The following is a 19259-nucleotide window of genomic DNA, read 5'->3' on the forward strand; positions in this document are numbered from 1 at the left end:
ACTGTGCAACTGACCAAGAAGATGCTTCAAATGGTTCGTGGGATGAAGGAGTGGCGGGATGAGGACAAGAACAGAAAGGACCTACGCATTGAGGAATGAACGGGAAAGGAAGCGTGCTGCCGCCGTCTTGACGGAGCTTGAGCTCAAAAAACAAAATGTTGGCTGATGCCCAGATGCAGGTGTCCCTCATTCAAACCAAAATAAACTCTTTAAAGCAGTGAAACACAACAATGAGGCCTCGTGCGTGGGCTAAGAGTATGTCAAGACAGTTGAGGTTGACTTACGAGCTGTTGAGAGAGAATCTCAATTGTGACAAAGTTCGGGCCTCATACCACTTGCTATTGTTGATAGCAAGTGGTATGTATTGATAGCACTTGCTATCAGTTGATAGAAACAGATCATATTAAAAAATATTTGCTTCTGTATGCATCTCCTTTTTATTTGTATTTGAGAATGTCCGACTCCATTTGCAATTTTTTTAGACATTTTATTTGCTGTGCATTTTACTCACCCCTCCCTTCCATTCTCTTTTGAATAACATAAACACTGCTCCTTAGTATTCAAATTGGATTAAGTCGTCTTTTTAAAAAAATTTTTTTATATTCTTACTAGAGAGTGACAGCATCGGGCGATATGGTTTCAGCCCGTCTTGACATAAAACATAGTTCTGCATCAGTCAGGGAATGTTACAAAGGCACCCAGGGAAAACCTGGGAAACTCAGGGAATTTAGAAATGTCAACTTGCTAGACACCCTGATTAATGAAATAGAGTGACCACTTCACTCCCAGAAGTAGATGAGAGGTAGCACTGGGTTGGTGTTTAATCAAAGAAAGTCTTAAAGTAAGAAGCATAGGCCTCATGCGCTGGTGTTTGGGAAAAAAATGTATGGCACCACCTACTGACGTGAAGTGTGGAATCGAGTATAGTATGGAGTCTGGCTCCCTGCCTCAGTTGGCTGCTCAGCTATCGAATGCAAAGCAACTATTTGACCTGTTTCTGGTGTGTATTTCGTGTTTTTTGCATATGTAACACTTAGAAGAAGAGCTAACTTTTCTTCCTTTCTCAGAGACACAACAAGACTGCCATAGAATAGTTGATCACCTCATTCACCAGACCGATGCAAAAAGCAGTGCAACGTGGTCACCAATGCTAGTGTTGCATTGTGAATTGCCAAGGACAAAGATTGCATCACATGGTCCAGCTTAATGACTTTCCATCCTATTCGCACAACGCAGAGAGGGGAGAACGCAGTATATGGTCCCCTCGACACACGGGGAAAGCAAAACTACATGTACTCCTTCATGGCCGCTCGTGTTAGAGATAGAGTGCCGTGAGAGCAGAGTGACAACAATAGAATGCGAAGCCACAACTTCCTTTACAACAGGAAAAAAAAAAGAAATGTTTTGAGCAATCATGCATATGTTTTGGCAATCTTTCCATCAGTTTAAGTTTTGATCAAATGCGACTGAAACTGCACTCGTCACAGGGGGCCTGCGGCCTCCGATGAACAAGTTCCCATGTTGTACCAACCGCAGCGATAGGCACGATTTCTCGACACCAACACAGATATAATAATAATAATAATAATAATAATAATAATAATAATAATAATAATAATAATAATAATAATAATAAATGAAAAAAGGAGAAGGGGAGAAAATCAGTCAAAATTATACCGAGAGCTATTTCAGGGTTTTTTAATGACTCTAACTTACATCAGCATCATATATGACGCCAACTCTGCAATCACTCATTTTTTGCCACGTACAGATATGTTTTATACAAATTTCGGACCTGTAAATTGCCGATAAGTGCATGTCGAGTACCGCGTAAAGCGTCCGCATCTGTCTTGCGATAACCTAAACTAGCATACATTAATTACGATGCAGTGTTGTGCATCTGCGTTTTAGGAGTTAACGTACGGGTTTTAGCTTGCAACTACCAATAGTGCATCATAGAAATCATTCACAAAATATTGTGCATCTCCATCTTCCTCTTTGTCGCTGGCAATGGTTGTATATAGTGCCAACTGTTCCGAGTTGCACCGGTGTGCATGTACGTACAAAAGTCGGCATGCACGTACCCCTGTGCCTCACCCCCTCTTTACCGCTTAACCATAAACAGAAGATGACCGTCGACTAAAGGCTGGAAAATGTGCCGATAAGACGGTTGAAGGCTACAAGAAGCGAGCATTGATGCGAGAATAACTGAGAGGTGAAGGTAACCCTGTTATTAGCGGACAGCTTACTATGTACCACTCAATGCTGCGATGAGTCGCTTTTTTTCCACCGCCGTCTGGGCAGTGCAGGAGGCCTATAGATATCTGTTCACTCATCGCTGCCTCTCGCTAAAAATTTAGCAGTCACATCTGTAAGAAATTGAACTACACAAGTGCTTCATTGTGTGCCTAACACAAACTACAAAATTGTTTTTTTGAAGTTTAGCATTGCATGTTTCAGTTACACTAACAACGCTGTCAGCGAAAATTGGGCACGCTCAAGGATGACTTTCAAAGGTGGCATAGTGCAGGTCAGGGCTTATTGTGGCCGCACACACATTCATGGTTAACTTGTCAACTCCAGGAATGGCCATCTGCAGCAGGCTTACAGTTGCCTCTTGGAAACTGATGGCTGTGATCTGCCAGACATCTTCCTGGAAAAGGCAAAGTGGCTCTGGGCAAAAGTAAGCAAGTTTGCCTAAAGTTGCTTTTTGTGACTGTCTTCGTATGTCACAGATTAGAGCTGACGATATTGCTTGCAGGGAGAAAGGGAGCGTGCCCTTGCACAACTTCATCGTGGCATTGAACGTCATTTTCCTGGCTGTGCTACGGATAGTGGCAGCAGTGATTCATCTTCCACGCCTGAAGAACGCTTTGCATGTGCAAAGGTCAGCTCACCTTTCATTTAAAAGATAGTTCATTGTTATTATACGTTTTATTATACCTTTTATTTTTTATACGGTGCCCGCCTGCATGGCCGCACCGTAAGCAGCAGCCGCCTTAGCAGCGGCCGGAGAAAAACATAACCCCCCCCCCCCCTACTCCCTCCACCTCACCCTCGTGCCTCGCACGCGCAACAGTAGAGGGTGCGCATCCGCCCCGCCTTCCTCGCTCAAGCATGCTAGACTGAACCGAGTTCGCCAGCTCACCCTCACATGCTTTCTCTTGCACATACAGCATACGGCGCAAGGCGACAATCTTATAGCCCTTGAGTTTTATACAGAATCTCCCAGAAGAGAAGCGACCTGCAACAGAGGCGTTGACCATGCCATGGCCAGATGCAAACGCGTCTCTGTCCAGTCAAGCCTAAACAAAGGGCAGCAGATGGAAAAAGCAACGCTGCGCGGCCCGCAAGGCAACGCTAGCGTCGCCAACGTGCTTTTGCGCACTAGCACTCTTTCCATCCACGATGGCGGGAAGTTCGAATTATTGATGGCGGTGCGGATTTCAGTGTGAATTAGCGGGATGTGTTGCATATTGCTTGTAATACATTGCTGGATGGACCGCGGCGGCTACTTCGAATTATCTGAAATTTTAAATTAATGAGTTGTGAATTAACGAGGTTTTACGGTGCAACTATGGAGTCAGAAGCATCGACATTTGTGGTTGCCACAACCATGGCAGTAGCGAAACGGGGCCATTCATGCCAGTACACCACAGACGAAGTAAGGGAGTGGAAGAATGCGGCAAAACAAGCGAAGAGGCAGGAAGCGAAATCCACCATCGTCAACTCTCCCAATACACAGCGGGCGGAACAAGCAATAATGCAAATGTTACTCACAGTGCAAACCTTGAGAGAACATTCAGCGACATTCAATTGGACATTAATGTTTTCGCATTCACAACTCAAGTGCTTAGCTGTCCTTGGATTTTTTATCTGTAACCAAACTAAATGGGCATAGCATCACCAGGCGACATAATGCTGAAGACATATTGGAAATCTGTTCCATATGACTGCCATTTTACATTTTCTCCTTGCCCAGCATAGCATTATTTGTCCTATCGCTTGTGCTTGCAAGGGTCAAAAGACTCCTAAAATGCTTCTTTCTCTGTAGTCTAAGGAACTTCAAAACAGAGCCTGTTCTTTGGAATGCAGGCACGTCTGCTGTTGGCACGGTACAGCGAAGAGTCTGCAGCTGTGGAAAGTACACGACTGGCCTTCCTGTACAAGAGTGCAGCAAGAGCTTGCGCTACCTGGGAGGATGGATTATTTCACTTTGCCAAATACTGCGACACCATGCTGCCCCTAAACGAGAAGCCAGAAAAGAAAGCGTATGTTTACTGATTAGTTCAACTGTGCATGAAATGGTGTGAACCGTGTAAAAAGCCTAGTTTAAGATAGTGTAGATATAAAGAAGCCTCCGTGCAATATTTGATATTTGAAATACGAGTGGAAGCACTACGAAAACCTTGCAAAAATAGCTGTTTTCGATACCAAAACTAAAATAAATGCTGCCATTACACCTGTGGTCACTCCATCTACAAAAGAGGTTCTCCAGCTTCACGTATTTTCTAAACGTAAATGCCAACCCTGTACAGCCGTCCTATTCGACCATAAATTACATGACCAGTGCCAGGCTCTTTCACAATCGACCTGCAGCAAGAGAGCCTTTCTCGTTGCATGTGTGGAGTCTCAGCAAAGAAGTAGGTGTACTACTCCTTCAGCATCGTGCTTCAGCAAAGCTTTGTTATGTCATGGCAGTGGCAGCTCATAGAATGTGACACATCATTTCTTCAGGTAAGAATGCCCCAGAAGCACATATTAAGATCGCTTCCTAGTTCTTTGGGTGAGATACTCATGCCCGGAGTATTACACTGACGCATCACGATCAAATGCCAGTGTGTCTTATGCAGCACTCAGGCCATCTTTACATGACCTAGTGATGCATGACCTAGAGAATGTGTCGGTTTGGCATGACATCCAAAATAAGGCAGCGCTTGCAGCTGCCAGTGGCTTGCTGTTAAACCTCGGAGGTGGCATGCTGACACTTATGTCAAGTGATAGCTGCCAGGCGCACGCATCATCTATCAGCCAGCTAACAAGAAAATTATGCAGTTAGCAGCCCTGGGGCTTTTCCAAGATTGCTTTAGTGGTATATACTACTTATTTATAACATATTTAGCCAAAGTGAGATTTCGTTGCAGTTGACATGAGGCATTTGTTGCGTAAACATCATGCAGTACTTTCACACATGACTTCATCTTTGACTCCATTACGCCACATTTCCTACATGATTGCCAACAAAGTTTGTCTACTGCTCTGTTCAATTCAGTTTTGTCTGTATCTCTCTGAATTGCAGCTGAGCAAATTTCTAAAGCTGAATGCAGAACAGCAGTAGTTAGGTCTGATTAAATTATGCATTGCCACAAATTTTTTCTTCATCCTAAAGGGCCCCTTACCAGGCCCCATTACAATTTTTTTTTTTATGCACTAAATCTGTAAAAGGCTGTCTAAGAAGGGTTTTACTGGAATAATTTTTCAAATCGGTTCATTATTGAAGGAGATAGAAGAAATTGACTGCCTTGTTACCAAGCCGCCAGGAGGCAAGTGTCACTGCCACCGTGAACACTCTCTCCCTCTGCGTCTAGTTGCGTTCCCAAGCAGTGTTCCTTCCCGACATTCTCCCACAGCAGAACCAAGGGATGTACCCTGGCATTGAGCCCTGCGTCCTTTCTTGTGGCGTTGTGCGTTTCGCATTGGTTATTAGTCATGGTGAGTGACAACAGACACCTTAGACAAGGTAGTTGTGTGTGCGACCGTGGCTCTCAGGCTCGGAGTTGACTGCCTTGAGAGCAAAGGAGTGTGGTGATTGGTTTGAAATTTCAGCTATTTTCGCAGCGCAAAGTCCCATAATACTTTGCAGACACGTTCGTCAGCGCGTAATGTATGTGCTATGCTTGGTTGTTAAAAATTACCAAGCTACTGGGAATGAAAAAAAAAAAAATAAGCCACTTTAAGTTGTAGTGGAAGAAACAATATGTGAGAAAGCAGTTGGAGAGAATGTGACAATTGGTGGTCAGCCTCTCGAAGCAATGAAGGAGTACATCAATTTTGGCCATGCAGTTACAGAATATTTGGACCATAAGAAGGAAATCTGCTGACTAAATTGTTTATAGTGCACGTCACAAACACTCCTAATTATTGAAAGCAGCTTGCTAACATCCTTAACAATAGATATGGCTATTCACTGTATTTTGCCAGTGTTAACCCATAGAGCAAAACTTTTTGTTGGGCTAGTTGGTGCATTACTGAAGTACTATATATACTGAAGCGCTCGTCCGTGTCTCTTCTCCTTGTGTCGTCTGTTTGGCGCTATAGTACTTCATTAACCCATAGAGCTGAAACTGGGAACCTGGAAGGACTAACAGTGCTAGCAATTGATTTTAGCAAACCGTGTTCGATGTTGTGTTTTCTCTCAGAGATGATCTTTTTTAACAAAAACCTGCCCAATTTTACGCATGCTGTCAGAGACACGATGGTGCACGTGGTGCGGCACTACGGGGAGTCGCTTCGTTATGGCTGCCAGCACATGTACCACTCCATGCCGCGCATGCTGTCCATCTGGTTTGACCTGGGTTCTCAAGTTGCCGAGATGAGCCGGGCACGTCGTGTGCCTCCTGGACTTGAGAAGCTCGAGGGGTACCTCAAGAACATGACAGACAGGGTGTGTGTGTTTGCACATTTTTTTAAGTAATTGTGCTATTGTATCCTCATCTCAATAATTATTACATCAATGAAGTCCTTGCTTCCGCATTTTTCTTCTTTCTCTTCTTTTATTTTAGCAAGGAATATCTTGAAGGCCTTCTCTCTTCTGATTTTGTTTCTTGGCCTGTATAATCTTGTTCAATTATAATGCAACTGCATACCTGCCAATTATTTCGAGTTTTCTATAAAGTTTACGAATATGGGCTCAGTTTACGATTTTATGAATGTAGCGTCAAGTTAAAAAAAAAAGATTAGTAGAAAGTTCTGCTTGTCGGTTTTCAAACATTTCCTTGGATGTCTACTCATGTTGAAAAGATTCCAGAAGACTACTTGCTTCAAGCAAGTTCACACAAACAAGTTCCTGAAGCAGGCGAAATTGGCAGCACCAAAGTCACTGGAAAAGTCGTTGTGATCGAAAAACAGTTTGTTGCTTGTCAGTATTCACTGTGTCAAGTTTGCTATTGCATGTGTGCTGTGTCTAGAGGTAAATCTAAATCTTCTTCGAAAAAGTGCGTATGTACCCCGAAAAAGGATTGTCAAAATTTTAAATAAAAGTGCAATGTAACTGGATGTAACATTGTCTTATAATTTTATGCTGCAAATAATAGTACAATTATTGAAAGGAAGGCAACACAGGCCTGGACCTGTTTATTACCAAATGAGTAGAGTAACATGTCTTTGTGTCCAGTGGCCTAAATATACCCTTTGCGCTTACAACCAAAGCATAGTACATTGCGTACTGTAAGCTCGAAAGGTACACAAATAATGTGTGGCTTGCTGTAACCTTACATCCGCAAGTTGTCGTTGAAATATTTGTAGTTATTCTATAGAAAGTGTTGCAGATCAAAAACAACTGCACTGTGCAATGTTTGGAAGTGAGACTTCTATGACTGGACTGCTTGCGTAGGTTCCGCAGCATTGCCTGTCGAGTATGACACAGAGTATACCACTGGAGTTATAGCAGGGAAGCTCACTTTCCAGGAGCATTTTTCTGCTATATTTTACTCAGAGAGCTTGAAAACAACTGGATGAGTGGTAATATTATGTTGCAGGAAAAAGTAAATCTGCTACGATGGGAATAAAAAAATTATTCAGGAAATTTTACAGAAATTCGGCAGTCTGTAGTTATACAAATATTAAGAAATTATATATGCGTGTTTCCTTACTGTCAGATATCTTGTAATTTCAAAGTGTTATGTCTGAGTGCATAGTGAGTCCTTAAAGCTATGCGATTTCAACATCATGACTACACAAATTCGGTTAAGCAAGATCATCGCGTGCAGTAACAGGGCCATCTGCTATGCAGCAGTTCTTTATTTATTGGTATGAATTAGCAGTGACAGTTTAAAAACAGTTGTCTGATTCACAGCATGAAGATCACATAACATGATGATGATGACAAGATGTATTTATTAAGGGATGGCTCGAAGGCCTTTAATGGGGAATAGGAAGAGGAGAGGGGAGGCGTATTCAGAGCCTTCTGAGGAGCTGCGCGTCCTTTGCAAAAGCCAAGAGCGAGTCCAGAATGACCCTGTCGGAATCCATCGAGCCAGTTGCCGGTTTAATCCACTCCTCGTAGGACGACACTAACAAAAATTGAGAAATGATATAAAATACAAATATACAAAATGCAGAACAACAACAAATACATATAAATGTATGACTGTAGTGTACATTGGCTTAGATGACAATGTTTCAATTGAACATTGAACGAAAAGCTTTGGTCTCCGAAAGATCTAGCTGAACTATGCCTCGTTTTGTTGCTGGGCCTGTTCTCTTGATCAGTAGTGCTGCTGTTTCCCAGTGCATACACTTAAGTCAGTCTCTTCTGTTTGTGCAGGCATTGGGTACACTTCTGAACCAGCTGCCACCATATTTGTTCTTCACTGCATTGCCACAGCTCATCTCCAGGATCTGCCACTCGCACGAACGGGTATCAGCAATGTTGAAGGTGCATTTTGTCTCTTATATTGCTTAGACTGAAAAACAAGAAGCATGTCTGTACCTCTGCATTTCTTTTTTGTAGAAGATAGCAGCTATACTAAAGAAATTCAGAGAAGAATAGTTCTAGGAAAGAGACCAATGGGTGGATGTCACAGTGTGGGTATATTCACCGTAGCAGATTCCTTAATCTGTTCAATACAAAACAGAATTAAGAAAATGAAGATGAAGCATATGATCTCTGTTGCATATACACGCACTCATTTATGTATAATTCTCCATAAAACCAGCATGTGTACTAACCGGGAAAAATAGTCTGGAAATACTCAAGGGAAAACTCAGGGAATTTGCGTTTTTATCAGGAAAAATTAGCTTTTTATTACCATAAGGTTTTTCTATAAAATTTAGAATTTATAACATTTTTATAAAATTTATAAAAATTGTTTATAAAATTAGTGATTTTATTGAAAGGGAACGGAAGTTGCACTAATGCTGGCTCGTGTAACAAGAGGAATCGTAATGAATTGTCTTTGACATCATGTCGTCGGCTGGAGGAGTTGCTGTTGTACAGTGAATGACCGATTTTCCGTACGGGTGATTTTTTGGACTTGCCCAATAATTCGGAGGTCTTCGCGGCACCACCACGAAGACCTCCGAAGAGTCATATTATCCCATAAGAGTCAATGTATAAGAACCTCTGAAATGTCGGGCTCAAGAGCCCTTCGCCGTCTGATTTTTTCCGGACTTTTTGCCATGATTGCAGGACCAAAACAGCATTAATCAAAGCCACTACCACTGCCATATTGATTATATTGGCACGTCGAACCAATGCTCTCACATGCAGATCCGCTGGCAGCCGTAGCCACCATCACGGCAACCCTGCACGTATAATAAAATACAACTTAAAAAAAAAATAGTTGGCAACCAAGGCACACGGACTGCACGGGGTTGTGTTACTCTGCCAGAAGCAAGCAAAATCGTCATGCGACCTTTTCAAAATGGCATCATACTTGATACTTCCGGAGCATCTGCTGTTCTTGAAGAGTCTTTTCATAGGTGGAAGCAATGAGGTGTGCAACAGACATGGACAAAGTGTATGGAGTCTGAGCATTTCACTTTTTAAAAGTCCACAGTACGGTTAGTTTCATTGCTGAGTCCATTTTATTCATGAAACTTCACGGCCAACTGAAGTGAAACTTGACAATAAATAGGGTTTGTCAATTCCGAAAAAGGTGCACAGCACCACAAACGAAAGGGTGTAGGGGGTGCCAGTTATGGTGTGCCGGGCTGCACCCACTCGCTGCAAGGTTCAAGGGTAAACTGCACCGCGGTGGCACCTTGCCATGCACCCCGTTCATAGAGCACGGGAGTGCAGGGTGCACCGCTGCACCTCGGGGAATTGAAGGCCTAGGTGCAGTGCACCATGAATAGGCGCAGAAGGTGCAGAGAAACCTGGCTGAATCGAATAGGCCTATGGTTGCAGTGAAGCAAGTGTTTTATCTCAGTTCAATAAAGAATTAAGGTTTCACTGTTCCACTATAACAGACGAGTGAAAACGTGTAAAATTATGCGCTAATAATTTATTTTTGTGGTTACCGCCTTATTTAGGTAACGGAAAGTTTGAAGTGTGAAGTATTTGCAGCCTTGCGGTGGAACAGTGGCTGGTGGTTATGAGGGCATGGGCGGGGCTTCACTGCAGACTTAAGTTGCATCTGACTATAGCTGCTTCGACGTTCGCTATTAAGGTTCTTTCCTTTCGGTGCCGTGTTTTTCATTGAAAGAATTCGCCACTGTCAGCAATGGTACCGACTCCGCCTTTGTAATCCTCGCGATTGGCTTCGAAGCTCGGAATTCACAGCGCATTGCATACTCCCGGTTGCAAAAAGTGAGCTTCGCCTCAATGCGGCATGTTGCGCGGTGAAGCATACGCAAATTATTGCGGTGAAGCTTAAGCGTAGAAAGGGCAATTGTCACAGGACACAGTATGTATTCCTTAATTATACACGCCTGCACGCGCTGTCTCCTGTCACAGTACCAGCGCCGATATGCCTAATAAGTGTACTGGAAGGCCTTCAGAGCTTTTTTGAACGTGCCTGTGGTGATCTGAGCCCTTAAGGACACTAAAAGTCTGGCATTCACTTTTTCGGATTGCCCTATGTTTTTGACGTTTTTGCAACCCCTAGGAAGTCCGAAAAGATAGACGCTGACTGTACAACTGACCAAAAGGATGCTTCACCTGATTTGTGGGGCGACCGCACGATGGAACGAGGACAAAAACTGGAAGGACTGTTGCATTAAGAATTGATCTGGAAAGCAACTGTGCCGCCTCTTCTTTGAAGGAGCTTGAGCTCAATAATGAAGGTATTGGCTGACGCCCAGAGGCAGGTGTCCCTGATCCAAATCAAAATAAACTCTTTAAAGCCATGACACGCAACACTGAGACATTGTGCATGGGCTGAGAGTATGTCAGGACAATTGAAGTTGACTTTCCAGCTGCTAAGAGAGACTCTCACTTGTGCCAAAGTTCAGGCCTAGTACCAATGAGCTTGGCATCATTTAATAGAAATGGCTTGTATTCGAAAATATTTGCTTCTGTATGCATCTCCTTTTTATTCATATTTGAATATGCTCGACTCGATTTGCAATAGGTTTTACCATTTTCTCGAAAATACTTTATTCGCTGTGAATTTTGCTAACCCCTCCTTTCTGTTTTCTTTTTGAATAAAATAAGCACTACTCCTTATATGAAAACTGGATTAAGGCCTTTTTTTTAAACATACTAGAGAGTGACAGCATCGGGCGACATAGTGTCAGCCCGTGTTGACATAAAACAAAGTTCTTTGTCACTCAGGGAATTTTGCAAAGACACTCGGTGAAAACCTGGAAAACTCAGGGAATTTGGAAGTGTCAACTTGATAGACACCCTGGAAACATAATATATCAATTAAAATATGAACTAGAAACACTTAACTATGACATCCTAACTTAGTCCGCAAACTATGTGAACCAAGTTCAAATGTTCACACGTCACCATACATGATTGCGTCGATTGTCTGTTGTGGCTGAGGTATTCCAACCGCAGACGGGCGGCCAGGTAACGTAGCAGGAATGGTTACTTGTGAAGGCATACCAGGAGTGTAGGCCAAGTGCAGAAAGGCTGTGTTTGATGGTCCTCTGAAAGCCCCGAAGGCTTTAAGCGTTCAGCTGCAAGCTCAGGAGCAATAGGCATGGGCAGGAGCGTGGACCCATCATCCATCAGTCTGCTTCTTCCTCTCCTGCTGCCTTCCTCTCTCAGCTTCTCCTTTCACAATGGCGCTGTTTCCCTGTTCTACGCTCACACCTCGAGGCTTTCCGGCGATTCTTCTTTTTTGTTCACGCTTCTTACCTGTGTTGTTTTATGATCACACACATGTCTTTGTCATCTCCTATTGGCGATGGCAACATGTGCACCTCATGAGAGTGGACTGTCAAAGATAGTGAAAAATAAAAATGTTAGCCTAAAGGCTAATAAACGGTTGATTAATGCTTTAGTTTTTCCTGTAGTGATGTGTGGATATGAGTTTGTGAACTTTGTTGAAATATGAAAGAAAGAAACACGATTCCTTGAAGCTCTGGTGCCAGCATACAGTCTTCAGAATTCCATGGGCTGCCAGGTGAAGTCATCTTTTGGTCTTTAGTTAGATAAAACTCAAATGTTCTTTGGAAGTAAAATGTAATGAAACTAAACCTTTCTAAATTGGGTCATGTCATGTGGCTGCTGGTTCAGCAAAACATAAATTAATGTTTGCTTACGGTGAGGGTAAAAGGAAATGCGGTTGCCAGTGCATGAGATGGCTAGATGGTATTCTTCAGGCCACAGGAAAGCATCCCAGTGACTTGTCTTGAGCAGATAATTTTGATGTTCATATACTCATGGTGTCACCAAGAGTTGAAAGGAGCTCAGTGGTAAGTATTGTGATGTGTAGGCAGATTAGTTATGTCCCTGTCAGACGGGCAGATTTAGTGTCCTTTTGAGCAACTGCACTTCACCATTAGAGTCATTCGAGAATAGGTTTAGTGACTTGAGTGCATTCATTGAACTTACTTTGCTGTGACAAGGTGTGCAGCCTCAATAGCAGTGCTTCGAAAGTAAGTTAAAAAATATTACTCAATACAATGAAGTTAAGAAATTTTCATGCATAAGATTAGGTCAGCTGGCACAAGACAAGGGTAATTGGAGAAAGGTTTTTGTCCGGTGGACATAAGCAGGCTGGTGATGATGGTGACTGCTTTTGAAACCATTTGGAGGGGTTCAAATATTTGAAGCATCTTCACTTATGGAAACTACCATTCGTCTCCTGCTAACAAAAGCCATCTCATTTTTCAGGAGCTGATGCTTCACGACTCTAGGCACTTCTAAACATCGCTCATGACTACTGATCGTGTTAATATTATTATGCTAATGTTGCCTAAATTAGCAAGTATGTGATGTGTGGGCTCATTTACCAATCGACATTGCCATAAATTCTATACAATACTTCCCTTTCCTATCTATCAGGGTGCCACCAGAGCGATACTTGCTGTGGCACAGTGCATTAGCTCCAACTGCCTTTTTTGTCAACTGTTCTTTTCTTTGACTCCCCGCCCCCCATTCTCGTTTTCTGTTTAGGAGATTATAGCTCGCCTGCTCGCTACCTACGCACCACAGGCAGTATGGATGATGATTGCAGTCTCCAAGGTAACAGTTTTTTGTGCGTTTGCTGCTAATGGAAACATAGTAGATACCACCTTTTTTGCAATATCTTGTGGCTGTCGTCAAAGTGTCTTTGCAACACATATTCCTAACTTAGCTGTTCCTTTTCTTTTCCCTTGCTCTCCTTGTGTTTTCATTGTTTCAAACACGGTTGTCTAGGCCCCACGCAGCACATATGGCATTCATGGTGCCTGACCAATCATGAGCAACCTTGACTCATCTTTCTTTTTTTTCATCTTTTTTCCCTAGGTGAGCTATTAAACATGCTCTTTTCAACAGTTTAAACAAATTCATCAACAGGAGCTTTCATATTCAATGATTGCATAGTACCCATCATAAATCTGTGAAGTGTTGCAGAAAAATAGATGCATGTAAATGTGAACAGATGTATTGCAGAATCCTTACAAGTGGAGCAAGTGTCAGTCCTTGCTCTAGGACTCGTCGTTAATTTTGTCACAATGCAACAGAGCTTTTGTAACTAGTACTCGATTGATTGTACAGTGGCATATATTGAGATGTTGTACATTCACTCGAGAATAGTGTTTGCCTGAGCTCGTTAGGTGTACATTGCATGAGAGATTTCCGACATAAAACGCTGACATGGACAGGAGGGAAGAAGCTATGGCCATTGACGGGAGCAAGCAACCATGCATCAGTGCACCATCAGTTTTACTGACAGAAAAATAATAAGGCTACCTGCACAAAACCAGTCTTATCAGCGTGAGAAATTATCAGTGTGGCAAGAAGAAAAAAGAAAGAAAAACACTGAATTGGTTGTTTTATACTATGTTAAATGTCAAAAAGAATATAAATTTTTGTTTGCTAGTCCAGCAGTGCGGCATGTCTCAGCTTGCCTTCTGTTTATATCAGTGTTTTCTGCTGGAAATCTTTCTTGTAATTGTGCATCTACACTGTGTATTATTGCATGTGCACTGAGGGTGCAAGGAGAAGGGACTTCTGCCAACACCTTTTGCAATGAGCTCAGGAAGATTGTTTGGTGCCATATTGGGAACCGGACATCTGGTCAACCAACTCACTTGACGCATCCAACACGCAGTCCTCGTACCCGATGCGGGTGCAACGGTGTCAGCAGGTGTTTCAGCTGGCACGACAGCAGAACCCAAACCTGGCGAAGTTCCTGAGCGACACGCTATCCCTCTGCGAGAAGTTGCTGGAGCTGTGCAACCGGCCTGTTGGCGAGACCAATTTACTTCAAATCTCAGTGCACGTCAAGGGCTTTCACGAGATGCTGAAAGACCCGTGAGTGACCGCATTATGGCCAAATTTACGTATATTTAGTGACCATATTATTATGACCAAATTAACTGTATATTAGTGAATCTTGGTCATTCTTCTGTAGGGGAAGCCTACGAAAATTGCTGGGATTAATTATCTTTCATTTTTGAATGCAGTGGTGTAATTATTTCTCTACTAACTAACAATTTAGTAGCTTCAGCTAGTCATTTCCACAGTCTGTGACATCAACAGGTGTTGCTTTGTATATACAAAGGCTTTTCCTTGGTTATACTTGTGCTTCATTTTCTCATACTCCCAACCTCTGGCACTGGTGAAAGTTGCTTGCTTTCTGTTTCAAAAGTGCAATTCACCACTCTGTGCTCTTTTTTTTTCTTTGATTCTTTTTCTGTGCTTTTATTTAGTGGTATGAAATGGAATGCTGGGCTCAGAGCGCTAACCTGCTTTAACTTCCTATGCATCACCATAAACTGCTTGTGCTGTCCTATGTGCCTGCTGAGCTGGAGGTCGCAGGTTCATTTCTGGTCGCCGCAGCCGCACTTCAGTGAGGGCAAGAGGCAAATACATTTATGTACTTAGATTCAGGTGCACAATAAAGAACCCTAGGTGGTCAGAATTAATACAGAGTCCTCCACTACGGTGTGCCTCGTAATCAGATTGTAGTTTTGGCACATAAAACCCTAAAATGTTTTATTTTCATTTTTTTTAACTTATACCGACTCGTTAAATGCTCTAAGAGACCTAAACTTAAACTCCATGTTTGAACCCCTGCTTGGCAATATCTTAAACATAGTACTTAACAAGAAATACGAAGAAGCCATACGATTCTGCTGGGTTCCAAGCCATGTTGGTGTACCAGGGAATGAAGCAGCAGATAGAAGCGCGTCCATGGCAGAGCAAAAAAGCATAACACACATAATACTTCCATACAAAGACAGTATCTGAGCAGTTCGTAAAGCCCAAGCATAAAAATGGCAACAAGAATGGAACTCGTGCGTAAATAACAAGTTACATATGACTAAACCCCTGCTTCGCGAGTGGAAATCATGCATTCACCAAGAACGGTTCTATGAAGTAATGCTATGTCGACTTCGAATTGGACACACGCATCTAACACACAATTTTTTACTTCGAAACGAAAACCTACCAACATGCGAGAAATGTCATAAACCGCTTACAGTAACCCACATCATTATATCATGTCCACACACTGAAACACAGAGGCGGAAACATTTCAAAAATTTATATCACTTACATATACCTTTGCACCCTGCCTTAATATTGGGCGACGATCCACTAGTGCCATTCACTAACTTATTCGAGTTTTTAGATGAAACCGGTTATCTACATCTACTTTAAGATACCACAGCTAATGCTACAGTAACAACAGATCTTATACTGTCCTGTGACTGGCGCAGCATGGCCTTAGTCGCTTTTGCGCCATTAAACCCGAATTAACTAACTTTTTCTTTATCCTGCATGCAGTGGCTTCAGCCGCATCCTACTGCCTTTGCAGTCGGCCACGTCAGTGTCACTCCCAACTGGTGGAACACCCAGGGACCACAAGCCATTCCCCCAGACACCCGTCCACTTAGTTTCAATCAATGACCGGGTAACAATGAATCTTTTCCCTCTACCTGTCTAGTTGCAAAATCATGTCTAACACGTCTCCTGGGGTGTTTTCTTTCATTTTTAACTGTGCCTGGATAGCAAAAACCTTTTCACCATTGTGCATGTTTTCTACTGCTCAAGCAAATTATGTATAACATTCTGATATTCACAAGTTTCTGGTACTTTCACAATAGCTTGGTGTTTCGAGATACTGTTTGTGCAGTGCTATTGAATGCAGTGGTTCCTGATCTAGAGGGCACTGCCCCCTAAGCCCTGAAGGCCGACCCCCTGTAATATATAGTAAATTAAACCTTGGTTTCAATATAAGAAATAATAATAATAACAATAATAATAATAATAGTTTGTGTAGATGAAATGAGCCCTGGTTCTTGCCCCCACACTCAAAGTAAACTTCCGGAGCCCCAGGTTGGATGAGAGCTGTAATATGTAAAGTACTTAACTTAGCAAAATAAAAATTAAACAGGTTTTGTACTATGTGCAGCTAGCTTGTGACATGGGAATGGCCTTACTCCTTAGAATTTATTCTGCATTGCATTGCATATTCTGCACTGCATTGAAACAGGAATTCGAATTCTCTTTTACAAATTCACTATGATGAAAGAAGTTTCTTCCGAGTACCATTTTAGCGAAACATTTTTAGTACTTCTCCTATGTCCTTTAGTGCATGTTTTAGCTGCAAGAATTGTAAATAATCATTACATGCATGACTAGATCAGTCCAGAATATACAGCTGTGTTAGCAAAGGATCAGTGCTAGAGTGACTTACTTATTGGGACATAAAACTGCACTTTTGATGTGCTGTATTTATCGCCCTTTTAGCATGCTTTATATTGTAAAGTTTGTAATGCTTTTTTCATTGGAATGCTCTGTACGGCTTGTGCGGATCAGGGAATATGTCTATTGCAATGTATTGAATTCTTGTAATGATTTTTGCTGTTAATTTGTGTTTTGTTCATCTGTATATCGCACTGTCCACTCCTGCCCAAGGCCTAAGACTAAGGCCAGCAGTATCCTGTAAATAAATAAATAAATAAATAAATTACCAGCATAGTGTTTCAGTGGCATGTTCCATTCCTCATTCTAGTTCTTTTAGTGACAGTAAGCTTATGTCACCTGATGTAGGCTTTCAAACTTGCTGCCTGACATTAATTGCACGGTCAATCCATCGAATACATTGACATCTGGCCCTGCAGGAAATAATGAAATCAGACTGAGTAAAAGAAGTTATATTATTAAGATGTCTTTCAGTCTACAGCTCCGTCAGATAACTTTATTGTTGTAGGCAGAGTATATTTACCTTATGCAGCTGTGTGTACATCTGCACATGTTCACGATGCTACTACAAGCTTCCCGACTGTTGCTAAAATGAACATTTAATATCTCTTATTTCAGGTTGATGTGCTCTCATCACTTCAGAAGCCAAAAAAGATCAGTGTGAAGGGCAGTGATGGCAAAACTTATGCCATGATGCTAAAGCCAAAGGTTTGTCACTGCAGCATGGGTGTCTCTGATTTCGTAACACTTTTCTAGCATATGCCTTTGTTAGTGAGCATAGCCTGCTCTCTGAACATATACCCCACCTCCTATGTTCATCCCCAATTACAGTGCTCAAACATGGAGAGAAAAAAATAGAGAAATAAATTTGCATATTCACATTCACATAATAAATTCATGTATTCACAGAGTTATTCCACGTAATTACCGCATTTGCGCAGATGTAATGCGATACCTTGTGTGTGTGTGTACGTGTATGTGTTATAACCCAAAAAATAAGTTTAAGGTTGTGCAAGTTCTGTGCTCCTTTGCCCCACAGCTTTGCACTTCAAATACTAGCAAGCTCAACCACAAGACATCGAGTTATGTTGAGAAAACAATTTTAGCTCTACGGACAAATATGGAGATTGTGGTATTATAGATAACAGTCCTTTTCAACAGGCAGTCCTTACGTGCACACTCATGTCCGGGTGCAATCCACTACCATAGACTCAGGTGGTCCTGCACTTGCATAAGCTCGTACTATGCTGAAACGTGCTGCTAAATACTGGCTGCCAAAGTTTTTATGCCACAATTAGTTGTAGCATGTAACTGTTGAAAAACCGTATTGTAACAGTTAGTAGCGACACACAAGCACATGCTTGAATATTGTTACTTGGGAGTTTTGAGGTCTCTACTCTCGGTGTAATTGTGTTCTTTTGACACTTTGAGAGATTTGATGCAAACAGGGAAGACATCCAAAACCTGTGTTGTACGCACACACTTTTCAACAATCATTGACACAAATGGCCGCAGAAATATGCCAACTTTCCTGGCTTTGTCGAAAGCATATCTTAACAGAACCAATGGAGCTTGTGACTTTCAACAATTGATAGTTTCAGTACATGTGTGATGCATTTATAATATTTGAAGGTGGCGGAGGGCTATTTGTTGAACATCTTGCAGTTTATACCTGTCACTGCATTATCATGCTTACACTTGTCTAGACTCTTTACAAGGTATTCATTTCACATTAACAATGTATATTTTGGCTACACAGGATGATCTTCGCAAGGACTGCCGACTCATGGAGTTCAACAACCTAATGAATCGCTACCTCAAGCAGAGTGCTGAAGGTCTCAGGCGCAGACTGCACATACGCACTTACGTATGTAGCGTCTTAGAAATCTTTCATTTTAGCATTCATTATAATGCACTGCCTACATTATCCTCTTGTCACAAGAGTACCAGAATAGTAGTGGTGTGCAAGTATAGAGTAGTGGGTTTTGAATAGAATGTCGAATCAAATATCAAATATCAAACTTTTTCACAAAATTTATCGCTTAAAAATTTTGCACAAATACCGTGCTGCACATGCTAGGAGTCTCCTAGCATTGCATAACAAGAATGTTGCAAGCTATCAGTAACTTAGGTAAATAAAATCAAGATATACACCATGGTCCACTCTTATTGAAGGGAAAATCAACATAGTATGCCAGCACTGATTACAGCTCAGTTCTAG

General features: G+C 42.0%; 1 protein-coding gene across 2 annotated transcripts in view; it reads left to right on the plus strand.

The window, feature by feature from the left end:
• The window catches only part of mei-41 (meiotic 41), a 128016-nt gene that overhangs the window by 92075 nt on the left and 16682 nt on the right, over positions 1 to 19259 (plus strand). For both annotated transcript variants that reach the window (XM_065441630.2, XM_070531796.1), the window contains 10 exons: positions 2584 to 2683; positions 2762 to 2887; positions 4096 to 4271; positions 6469 to 6664; positions 8546 to 8656; positions 13295 to 13363; positions 14436 to 14638; positions 16118 to 16244; positions 17657 to 17746; positions 18798 to 18905. In XM_065441630.2, the coding sequence (XP_065297702.2) occupies positions 2584 to 2683; positions 2762 to 2887; positions 4096 to 4271; positions 6469 to 6664; positions 8546 to 8656; positions 13295 to 13363; positions 14436 to 14638; positions 16118 to 16244; positions 17657 to 17746; positions 18798 to 18905 (1306 nt within the window). The remainder of the gene's footprint in view (positions 1 to 2583; positions 2684 to 2761; positions 2888 to 4095; positions 4272 to 6468; positions 6665 to 8545; positions 8657 to 13294; positions 13364 to 14435; positions 14639 to 16117; positions 16245 to 17656; positions 17747 to 18797; positions 18906 to 19259) is intronic.

The sequence above is a fragment of the Dermacentor albipictus genome, chromosome 1 (genome assembly GCF_038994185.2).
Source record: "Dermacentor albipictus isolate Rhodes 1998 colony chromosome 1, USDA_Dalb.pri_finalv2, whole genome shotgun sequence".
Classification (NCBI taxonomy): Eukaryota; Metazoa; Arthropoda; class Arachnida; order Ixodida; family Ixodidae; genus Dermacentor; species Dermacentor albipictus.